Source organism: Lampris incognitus, chromosome 2, assembly GCF_029633865.1.
Source record: "Lampris incognitus isolate fLamInc1 chromosome 2, fLamInc1.hap2, whole genome shotgun sequence".
Taxonomy (NCBI): domain Eukaryota; kingdom Metazoa; phylum Chordata; class Actinopteri; order Lampriformes; family Lampridae; genus Lampris; species Lampris incognitus.
Window position 1 is genome coordinate 85,636,762 of NC_079212.1, and position 12,227 is coordinate 85,648,988.

The 12,227-nt window shown below is 47.0% G+C and overlaps 1 protein-coding gene across 3 annotated transcripts in view; it reads left to right on the top strand.

Moving 5' to 3' along the window:
* LOC130106812 (low-density lipoprotein receptor-related protein 1-like) overlaps positions 1–12,227 on the top strand; it is a 187,923-nt gene that overhangs the window by 173,687 nt on the left and 2,009 nt on the right. For all 3 annotated transcript variants that reach the window (XM_056273068.1, XM_056273069.1, XM_056273070.1), the window contains 6 exons: positions 2,127–2,288; positions 7,517–7,694; positions 7,807–7,914; positions 8,036–8,109; positions 8,762–8,855; positions 12,030–12,174. In XM_056273068.1, the coding sequence (XP_056129043.1) occupies positions 2,127–2,288; positions 7,517–7,694; positions 7,807–7,914; positions 8,036–8,109; positions 8,762–8,855; positions 12,030–12,174 (761 nt within the window). The remainder of the gene's footprint in view (positions 1–2,126; positions 2,289–7,516; positions 7,695–7,806; positions 7,915–8,035; positions 8,110–8,761; positions 8,856–12,029; positions 12,175–12,227) is intronic.

Genomic DNA, 12,227 nt, shown 5'->3' on the forward strand with positions numbered 1-12,227 from the left:
GAAAAGTCACACTTATTCACCACCATATGTTGTGAAATGAATAGAAAATAGAGTCAAGACATTGACAAGGTTAGAAATAATGATTTGTATTTGAAATAAGATTTTTTTTACATCAAACTTTGCTTTCGTCAAAGAATCCTCCATTTGCAGCAATTACAGCATTGCAGACCTTTGGCATTCTAGCTGTTAATTTGTTGAGGTAATCTGGAGAAATTGCACCCCACGCTTCCAGAAGCAGCTCCCACAAGTTGGATTGGTTGGATGGGCACTTCTTTGAGCAGATTGAGTTTCTGGAGCATCACATTTGTGGGGTCAATTAAACGCTCAAAATGGCCAGGAAAAGAGAACTTTCATCTGAAACTCGACAGTCTATTCTTGTTCTTAGAAATGAAGGCTATTCCATGCGAGAAATTGCTAAGAAATTGAAGATTTCCTACACCGGTGTGTACTACTCCCTTCAGAGGACAGCACAAACAGGCTCTAACCAGAGTAGAAAAAGAAGTGGGAGGCCGCGTTGCACAACTGAGCAAGAAGATAAGTACATTAGAGTCTCTAGTTTGAGAAACAGACGCCTCACAGGTCCCCAACTGGCATCTTCATTAAATAGTACCTGTTAGAGCCTGTTTGTGCTGTCCTCTGAAGGGAGTAGTACACACCGGTGTAGGAAATCTTCAATTTCTTAGCAATTTCTCGCATGGAATAGCCTTCATTTCTAAGAACAAGAATAGACTGTCGAGTTTCCGATGAAAGTTCTCTTTTTCTGGCCATTTTGAGCGTTTAATTGACCCCACAAATGTGATGCTCCAGAAACTCAATCTGCTCAAAGAAGTGCCCATCCAACCAATCCAACTTGTGGGAGCTGCTTCTGGAAGCGTGGGGTGCAATTTCTCCAGATTACCTCAACAAATTAACAGCTAGAATGCCAAAGGTCTGCAATGCTGTAATTGCTGCAAATGGAGGATTCTTTGACGAAAGCAAAGTTTGATGTAAAAAAAATCTTATTTCAAATACAAATCATTATTTCTAACCTTGTCAATGTCTTGACTCTATTTTCTATTCATTTCACAACATATGGTGGTGAATAAGTGTGACTTTTCATGGAAAACACGAAATTGTTTGGGTGATCCCAAACTTTTGAACGGTAGTGTATGTGTGTGTGTGTGTGTGTGTGTGTGTATATATATCAACACGGATACAAGAAAAAAGATTTTAATACATTGCAGTACAGGCCTGTTTCGTGCATCTCGCACTCATCAGCTGCTAATGTATGTATATATATATATATCTAGAGAGAGAGAGAGAGGCGGCACGGTGGCGCAGTGGTTAGCATGATCGCCTCACAGCAAGAAGGTCCTGGGTTCGAGCCCCGGGGTAGTCCAACTTTGGGGGTCGTCCCAGGTCGTCCTCTGTGTGGAGTTTGCATGTTCTCCCTGTGTCTGCGTGGGTTTCCTCCCACAGTCCAAAGACACGTAGGTCAGGTGAATTGGCCGTACTAAATTGTCCATCCATCCATCCATTATCCACCCGCTTATCCTTCTCTCAGGGTCGCAGGGAGGCTGGAGCCTATCCCAGAAGTCACTGGGCGGCAGGTGGGGAGACACCCTGGACAAGCTGCCAGGCCTAGGAGTGAATATGTGTGTGTGTGTGTGTGTGTGTGTGTGTGTGTGTGTGTGTGTGTGTGTGTGTGTGTGTGTGTGTGTGTGTGTGTGTGTGTGTGTGTGTGTGTGTGTGTGTGTGTGTCAGTCAGTCAGTCAGTCCTGTGATGGCCTGGCGGCCTGTCCAGGGTGTCTCCCCACCTGCCACCCAGTGACTGCTGGGATAGGCTGCAGCATCCCTGAGAGCAGGATAAGCGGTTCAGATAATGGATGGATATGTATATAGCATATAGCATAACTTCATATACTATATACACAACACTATATACCTTTAACTTTTCATTCTAGCAAATAAAAATAATATTTACTTATTAGCAGGAAGAAATTACCTATTTGGGACTCAAGCTAACCATACATACAACATGAGGATGCAAAGACTAAAAACTAATCAAGAGAAAGACTGACTGACTCTTCCTCTGTCTCATCAAACATGTCCATTTGTTTATCCTCTTGTCTGCGTGGACACCCCAGGCTCTCCAACTTGCAGGTGCCTGACAGGGTTTACAGGGCCAAACTGTAATCTGCACACCTGTCAGAACTACTGCCAGAATGGAGGCAACTGTACAGTCAGCACCGGGAACCAGCCCACCTGCCGCTGCCCCCAAGACTTCCTGGGAGACCAGTGCCAGTACAGTAAGTACTGTTCATGCAATTCAAAGCTACAAAAAAGCAGAAAATATTTAATATGCAAAAACCAGCGAATGTTATAAACTGAAGTGGAGTGGGCAAAATTCCCCTGAACCTGTGCTGGCATCCCCTCTCTCTTCCTGTTTGTCTGCAGAGTGTGTGCGGTTGTGCACATGCTGAGCATGCCAAAAAAGGAGGCTTAGAGCAAGAAGGGATTGTGCTCTAATTAATCATTCTCGGATGGCTTCATTTTATTGAACAAATCAAAAGTAAAAAATTGAAAATTGTTAATTTTGTTGTCACACTGCTCAGCCTCCCTGGGAAAGTCTACTCTAGGGTCCTGGAAAGGAGGCTCCGACTGATTGTCGAACCTCAGATCCAGGAGGAACCAACACACCAACTCTTTACCCTTGTGGAAGTGATGAGGGGATCATGGTAGTTTGACCAGCCAGTCTACATGTGTTTTTGGACTTGGAGAAGGCTTACGACCATGTACCCCAGGGCATTCTGTGGGGGGTACTGCGGGAGTATGGGGTACCGGGGCAGTTGCTACAAGCCATCCGGTCCTTGAGAGCTATAGAGTGAGAGCTGTGTCCGCATTCTCGGCACAAAGTCAAACACGTTTTCGGTGGGTGTCGGACTCTGCCAAGGTTGTCCCTTGTCTCCGATTCCGTTTGTGATATTCATGGACAGGATCTCAAGGTGCAGCCAAGGTGAGGAGTGTGTCCGTTTTGGGAACTTCAGAATTGCATCTCTGCTCTTCGCAGATGATGTGGTTTTGTTGGCTTCATCAGAACACGACCTCCAGTGTGCACTGGGGCAGTTTGCAGCTGGGTGTGAAATGGCCGGGATGAGAGTCAGCACCTCCAAGTCTGAGACAATGGTTCTGTACCAGAAAATGGTGGATTGCTTCCTCCAGGTTGGGGATGAGTTGTGCCTCAAATGAAGGACTTCAAGTATCTCGGGGTCTTGTTCATGAGTGAGGGTAGGATGGAGCAGGAGATTGACAAGCAGATTGGTGCAGCGTCAGCAGTCATGCGGACGTTGTACCGGATCATTGTGGTGAAGAAGGAGCTGAGCCGGAAGGCAAAGCTCTCAATTTACCAGTCAGTCTTCCTTCCAACCCTCTCCTATGGTCATGAGCTTTGGGTAGTGACCGAAAGGGTGAGATCGCGGATACAAGCAGCTGAAATGAGTTTCCTCTGTAGGGTGTCTGGTTCAGCCTTAGAGATAGGGTGAGGAGCTCGGACATCCAGAGGGAGCTCGGAGTAGAGCCGCTGCTCCTTCGCGTCGAAAGGAGCCAGTTGAGGTGGTTCGGGCATCTGATTAGGAGGCCTCCTGGGCGCCTTCCTTTTGAGGTTTTCCGGGCACAGCCAACTAGGAGGAGACCCCGGGGTAGACCCAGAACTCGCTGGAGGGACTACATGTCCAATCTGGCCTGGGAACGCCTTGGGATCACCCAGGAGGAGCTGGAGGGTGCTGCTGAGGAGAGGTTAGGTCTGGAGTGCCCTACATAGCTTGCTGCCACCGTGACCCGACCCCGGAGAAGCGGCTGATGATGAGATGAGATGAAAGTTGTTCAAATTGGAAAGCAGATCTACGCTGACGGCCACCCAGAGAAATCCAATGTGTGGGAGACACTTGAATTTGTACCATTGAGCAGAGGACAATACAGCTTTTAGACCAGTGGTTCTTAAGCTGGGTTCGATCGAACCCCAGGGGTTCGTTGAGTCACTCTCAGGGGTTCGGCAGGGGTCAAGACACACACAGTATAGCCCGGTTCACACTAGCAATGTCGGGCCGTTTTTGTCGGCGTCAAAAATTTGGCAACACACAATTTCTCTTCACCGTGTTAGATTACAAATATTTAGTTGCTTAGTAAAAATGTGTTGCACAAAATAATTTCAGCCCACTCATATTATTCGTGACATCACGCTCCGCTTGGCCACATAGCCGCGGGAAGTCATTTTACATAGGGGGGTGCGGCTAAAAGTGGGACGAGATTTCGAAAATAACAGGAACATAATAGAAGCCGGCAAAAAAGCCCTATTATCAATAGTAGCAAACCATAGTCACAGTGGCATTTCAATTTGTGCACAAAATGTCCATATTTATAAGGAAAACTAATGTTGTGGCGGAGACCACATAGACACAGACAAATAATTCGCAATGTCATAGTAATGCTTTATCGCTCCGTGCCGAGCGATAAAAAAAAAAAACGCCAGCTCGTGGTGGACAAGCAGCTACTGTCAAGGGCGGACTGGCAATCTGGCAGTTCTGGCAAATGCCAGAAGGGCCGATGCACTTTTGGGCCGCCGTTTGCTGATTTTTCTTTTTTTTTACATAAAGAAATTAAACGCAGGCGGCTACACTGGCCTATCACACCAGCCCACTATATAGAATGGGCCGGCCCACTTTCGTAGGGGGAGGGGGGGCTCCCCGCTTGTCAACTATATTGAATGGTGTTGGTGTAAAATGGAGAGTGGCTCCTCCCCAAGTGGATCGGCCCAGGTAGAGGTTATCGAGCTACAGTAACGTTAACAGTAGGCATAGGTTCTTGCTTAATATTGAACTTAAGGTAGGCTACTGTTAACACTCGATTTGGATGTCAGTATTCGTTCAACGTATAGAGTAATTGCATTTTCTCCTCACTTTTCTTTCTCCATTCAGACATCACTCATCTACGTTACAGCAGGGCTCGACCGTTTGTGTAATCCGTTTGTGTTTGCAATGGCAGAGTGGCACTGTTCGTATTCCCACACATTGAATCCCCGGGAAGACTGCAGAAGAAGCAGCGATTCAAAGTTTATTACGACGTCGCTGACAACTTTAACCAAAATATGAGATATTTGTGTCTTGTTATGTTTGTAGTGAATGAAACATGCAAGACTTTATTAACTTTTCAACTCCGGCGAGAAATGTGAGCAAAAGTAATGGCGAAGTGAAGGTGTGAAGCGGGGGCTCTGCAGCCAGGACTGTACACCATTCGCCAACAGGGGGTGCTGCAGCTGATAACGCCACGTTGCTTGGCTTTGATATCTGTGCTGCAGGGAACTTGGTGCGCTCAGTCGTCGACTTGTGGCTGTTGTGATTGTACGTCATTTGTGATTTTCTTTTAATCGTTCAATCCCTTCATACTAACTATGTCGAGCAAAAAAAGAAAGTGGTTGGACGCATACGTACAATATGGATTCATGTGTATAAAGGAACGTGATGGGAGTCAGCGTCCTCAATGCATGATTTGCAATGCCAAGTTGAGCAATTCTAGTCTAGGACCGGCAAAACTAAAGGAACACTTCCTAAAGCTGCATGGAGATGGGAAATACAAGAACACAACACTCGCTGAATTCAAGGTGAAGAGAGCCAGATTCGATGAAAAGGCTACTCTGCCTGTTCTCGGCTTTGTACCCATCGACAAACCGATCCTCACAGCATCGTGCGAAGTTGCATACCTGATCGCAAAGCAGGGCAAACCACAGACCATTGGTGAAACACTCGTAAAACCAGCTGCGTTGAAGATGGCGAATATCATGCTGGGAAAAGCTGCTGAAGATAAGTTATCCCAAATTCCTCTTTCAAATGACACTATCAGCAGCAGAATAGACGACATGAGTGATGACATCTGGGCTCAAGTAGTTGCAGATCTGATTTCAAGCCCAGCAAAATTCCGCCTCCAACTCGACGAGACCACCGACGTTTCCAATCTAAGCCAGCTTGTTGTATTCGTGCGCTATATGAAAGACGACATGATAAAGGTAGAGTTTTTATTTTGTAAGCCTCTTACAACAACAACCAAGGCAGTCGATGTGAAGAAACTCGTGGATGATTTCTTCAGAGACAACAATCTTTCGTGGAATATGGTTTCTGCAGTTTGTTTGGACGGAGCTCCAGCCATGCTGGGACGACACTCTGGTTTTGGAGCGCTTGTGAAATCCGATGCACCACACATCATTGTTACGCACTGTGTTCTGCACAGACATGCGTTGGCAACTAAAACCTTGCCTCCAAAACTGGCAGAAGTATTAAAAATTGTAGTTGAATGTGTGAACTATGTGCGAAATAGTGCTATGAAGCACCTCATCTTCAAAGAGCTGTGTAAGGAAATGGGCTCTGAATTCGAGGTACTTCTGTACCACTCTAACGTTCGGTGGTTATCCCGGGGAAAGGTGCTGAATCGTGTTTTTGCCATGCGTGTGGAATTAGCCCTGTTTTTGCGAGAGTACCGACATTGTCACCCAGATTGCTTCGAAAATTCTGAGTTCATTCTCATTTTGGCGTACATGGCCGATATTTTCGATGCTCTCAATCATCTCAATCGACAGATGCAGGGCGGTGGAGTCAACATCATTGAAGCAGAAGAAAACCTGAAGGCGTTTAAAAAAAAGCTACCTTTATGGAAACGATGAACAGAGAACGATAACTTCGCAAACTTTCCCCTGCTGGATGACTGTGTAAGTAAGATCGAAGACGTGTCTGGAATTGGAGACATTTCTGTACCTGGGGAGCTGAAGCAAGCAATTCCCATGCACTTAGATGAGCTCGCAAAGTCTCTCGACGGATACTTCCCCACCAGAGAGTCATATCCAGCATGGGTGAGACAGCCGTTCACGTTTAGTGTTGCGACAGCAGATGTCAACGATGAATACCTCGACGAAATCATTGAACTTCAGCAGAGCCAGCTTCAACAGCAACTCTTCAGAACAACAACGCTCTCAACGTTTTGGTGTCACCAAATCGTACCATACCCTCTTATTGCTAAGAAAGCCCTTGCGATACTCACACCGTTTGTTACAACGTATCTTTGCGAGCAATCCTTTTTGAGGATGGTAGACATGAAAACTAAGAAAAGGAACAGACTTTGTTGCGAAAATTATATGAGAGTGGCACTTGCCAAGGTGAAGCCACGCATTTCTGAACTTGTATCTAAAAGGCAACAGCAAAAGTCACATTGATTTGCAGTAAATATTCATTGAGTTATGTTTTTGTGGGAAATTCATGTTTTGTTGGTTTTGTTCTTTGAACACAGTGATTTTGTGTGCAACTGGTGCATGGTTCATTTTGTGCACAAATACAATATATACCTATGTTTTGAAGAAATCGTATTTTATTTTTCCAATTACGAAGGGTTCGGTGAATGCACTGATGAAGCTTGCAGGGTTCAGTACCTCCAATAAGGTTAAGAACCACTGTTATAGACTGTTCACTAACATGTGTGCGTTTGTGTTTCTGAGCAGGTCACTGTGAAGGCTACTGTCTTAATGGTGGAACGTGTCTGCAGCGTGCCGATGGTTCCAAACAGTGTCGCTGTCTGCCCCAGTACACGGGCAACAACTGTGAGATTGACAAGTGTCACTACTGCCGTGATGGCAAGTGTATCCCCACCAACAGCCCCACAGGAGAGGTCACCTGCATGTAAGTGGACATACAGGCGCATACATGGAAACACACACACATAATATACTGAAGTATAATATACAGTTCTATCTGCCCTTGTCAGTAATTATTATGGTTTTGTCCCCTGTAGGTGCACCAATGGCAGAACGCTGCCCAGCTGCTACACATGTGATACAAATGAGTACTGCTTCAATGGCCAGTGCTCCATAAACCTCCTGACACACTTACCAGAGTGCAGGTGGGCTGAATTCACTCATTATTTTGTTTTTCAGATATTACTTTGACATCACTATGAACTACCTCCCCGAGGATTATCTGGTATTTCTTACTTTTTGTATCTCTGCTTTATTTGTGTGCAGATGTTCACCTGGCTGGTCAGGGCATCGTTGTGACGTAGTTTCTACCACTAAAGACTCTTCAGAGCCAGGTGGACGTAAGTCATGTAACTCAAACATTATATGATTATGACTGTGGTGAAGAGGGAGCTGAGCTGGGAGGCAAAGCTCTCAACTTACCAGTCAGTCGTCCTTCCAGCCCTCACCTATGGTCATGAGCTTTGGGTAGTGACTGAAAGGGTGAGATCGCGGATACAAGCGGCTGAAATGAGTTTCCTCCGTAGGGTGTCTGGGCTCAGCCTTAGAGATAGGGTGAGGAGCTCGGACATCCGGAGGGAGCTCGGAGTAGAGCCGCTGCTCCGTCATGTCAAAAGGAGCCAGTTGAGGTGGTTCGGGCTTCTGATTAGGATGCCTCCTGGGGGCCTTCCTTTGGAGGTTTACTGGGCACGTCCAACTGGAGGAGACCCCGGGGTAGACCCAGAACTCGCTGGAGGGATTACATGTCCAATCTGGCCTGGGAACAGCTTGGGATCCCCCAGGAGGAGCTGGAGGGCGTTGCTGGGGAGAGGGACATCTGGAGTGTCCTACTTAGCTTGCTGCCACCATGACCCGACCCCAGAGAACTGGCTGATGATGAGATGAGATGAGATGATTAGTATGACACTAGTATGCATACATATGCACCATCTGTGTGTGTGTGTGTGTGTGTGTGTGTGTGTGTGTGTGTGTGTGTGTGTGTGTGTGTGTTAGGCACAGCTTCCATAGTGATCCCAGTGCTACTGCTAATGCTGCTGGTCCTGTTGGCGGGCGGGGCGTTGTTCTGGTACAGGAGGAGGATGAGAGGGTGAGTCAGACTCTAATGGCCCCACTTCTGGAAACTTAAGTGGGTCTCTCTATTGCCTTCTTCTCCACTCTGTCCTTTCTGCCCTTCTCCTCTCCTTCTTTTGCCTCCCTGTAACGGCATCTCTTCTCTTTCTCAGGTCTAGCAGGCCCAGCAAATCATGCTCCAGACGCTCGCGGTAACGGTTGCTAGGGTTACGCTTTCCTTTCTGTCTTGCTGCTCAAATCGCCATCGTTTTTCTCCCTCCCTCTCTGTCGCTCCCTCCTGGCCATGAGTGCTGGTTGCTGCGCAGTGTTTGTTCCTCTTGTCTATGTTGCTCACATTTTGTGTGGTTAAATGTTCGCTGTACCTGTACCTGTGTCTCCTCCCTTTGAACAATGTCCCCCTGAGCGGTCCAGGTGTCTCCTCCTGAGCTGCCTGGCCCACTCCCACAGGTGACAGATGTATTGGAAAGGTGCTTTGAATAGATCTGTCTGGGTGCTGCCCCCTATGTGCCAGCCAGTGCTCTGAATCTTTTTCACTATTCTCCATCACAGGAAGTTGAATCAGTTCATCTGGTCACAACATTTATTGAATAATTATCAATAATAATTATCAATAATCATTATTAATAACCATTATCAATAATTATGATCAATAATCAGGAATCAGGAACACTTTATTCGTCATTTCACTTCATGCACTTGCGCACATGAAATTAAATGAAATATTGTTTCCCCCAGCCCACAACAGTGCAACACAAAGACAACAACACATCCAAAAACTACAATAGCACACATATCCAAACCAACACACATACCCAAACTAAACAAAAAAGTCACTGTCCAGAGAACGAATGCCAGCCAGAATGACTGTTGGAACCGCCGGTCTGTATGGGCTAGCAGTTAGCTTAGCCCGCCCCACTTCTGCGTACCGTCAGACCACCCCTGGCGCTTCCTCCTCAAGCGCAGCTGCAGGCAGGGGCCGTGGTCCCCGGGCCCACCGGACGAAGCAGACCAAGCTCTCCCAGCCAGACACCCTCAACACACCTCCCCGCACTCCTCACAACGACGTCAAAAACACCACAGTCAGTGCCGGGTGAGGCCGCCGCCAGACCACCCTCGGTGTTATCGGAGCTGCCGGTCTGCATGGGCTAGCAGTTAGCTTAGCCTGCCCCGCTTTCCCAGCCGATCCAGCGCCAGCTCTCCCAGCCATCAAATGAAGACAAACCTTAGACTCAGATGTGGACAAAGACACTGCATGGACGGTACTGGGTGAGGCCGCCATCTTCCCGTTATGAATAAACGTTGTGTCCAGATGAACTAATTCAACTTTCTGTGATTGTCTTACCTGTATTATTGAGCATGCATAAAGACACTATTCTCCATCATTCTGCGCTGTATTGTACTGTACTGTTCTGTATTGTACTGTATTGTTCTGTATTGTACTGTACTGTACTGTATTGTACTATATTCTGTATTTTACTGTATTGTGTTGTATTGTGCTGTGGTCCGTCTCAGCAGTGTCCATCTGTCAGACAGATGGACACTGCAACAGCATTCTTCAAAGAAGCTCTGATGGGATTGAATGAAAAACACAGCATTTACTAAAAGGTAGAAGTTTTACTTCATAGTGTCCAGGATTGGGTTGCACCAGTTATTCATACATTTTTTCCAAGTTGTGTGTAAACTCTTTACTAAAGTTCTCAGTATTAGCCAGTAAGATGTAAACTAGCAATTCGCTCACTTGGCTAGCGCCATTCAGACATAAGGAATGTGGTAGCTTAGCTTGTAAAGGTTTGGTAATGTGTAATTCTGTTACTAGGCAGACTTCAAAGCAGCCAGCGAATCATGAAGCACTTACACATGTTAATATGGAAACGCACATCTGCCTCACGAGCTGCCACTGGACAAATGTGACCTCGTCATGAAGTCAGGGGATGTAGGCCATCATGTACACTTACAACAAATACTACTTCCCATTTTAAACAGTAGTGCTACGTGGTCTAAACTGGCCAAGTGTACTTTAACGACATGGTCTATGCCGGCCAGTGTAGTTTAACTACGTGGTCTAAGCTGGCCAGTGTAGTTTAACTACATGGTCTAAGCTGGCCAGTGTAGTTTAACTACATGGTCTAAACTGGCCAGTGTAGTTTAACTACGTGGTCTAAGCTGGCCAGTGTAGTTTAACTATGTGGTCTAAGCTGGCCAGTGTAGTTTAACCGCGTGGTCTATGCTGGCCATTGTAGCTTAACTACGTGGTCTAAGCTGGCCAGTGTAGTTTAACTATGTGGTCTAAGCTGGTCAGTGTAGTTTAACTACGTGGTCTAAGCTGGCCAGTGTAGTTTAACTACGTGGTCTAAGCTGGCCAGTGTAGTTTAACTACGTGGTCTAAGCTGGCCAGTGTAGTTTAACTATGTGGTCTAAGCTGGCCAGTGTAGCTTAACTACGTGGTCTAAGCTGGCCAGTGTAGCTTAACTACGTGGTCTAAGCAGGCCAGTGTAGCTTAACTACATGGTCTAAGCCGGCCAGTGTAGCTTAACTTCGCCCTGTGTTACTGCAGATGTGTCGACGAGAGGCGAAGGTGGGTTTTTGTGAGAGGCCGCTGTGTCTGAATAGTGTTCTTTGTTTCTTTTGTTTCTTGGAATTTTCCGCCTTTTCCTCCCCAATTGTATCCGGCAAATTACCCCACTCTTCCGAGCCATCCCAGTCGCTGCTCCACCCGCTGTGTCGATCCGGGAAGGGCTGCAGACTACCACATGTCTCCTCCGATACATGTGGAGTCGCCAGCTGTTTCTTTTCACCTGACAGTGACATTTTTACTTAGTTCATACTTGCATGACAACTACATGACGTAGTCAGGACTCACAGACAGCTGGTGTAACCGGCCCTGAATCCTATGGCCTCATTACTTTGGAAGGTCGGTCCACTACCACAGTCGGTAAGGTGAGCTGGTGCAGAGAGTCTTTTGTGCAGGTCCAGTGCAGCCGGGCCTGGCCAGGACTAGATGAATGCTGGGTCTAGAGTCGGTGTTTGTGTGATGTGGCTTGGTTTGGTTAGCCTGGATGGTGGTGAGTGATACGACGCCTCCACCCTCCCCTCACGGTGTGGCCATTACCCTGCTTGTGCTATGCAGACCCCTAGAACCTCGGCTTAGAGGATTAGTCACAGCCGCAGTCTTTGCTTTGTGTGTCTGCAGGGCCAAGGGCTTCCAGCACCAAAGGATGACCAACGGGGCCATGAATGTGGAGATTGGAAACCCCGCCTACAAGATCTACGAGGGCGAGCCAGACGATGCCGCCGGAGAGCTGCTGGATGCAGACTTCACCCTGGACCCAGAGAAGGTAGGGCTTACCGATGAGTCATGCATGTGCCTTGTGGGCGTTCTGCAGCCTCC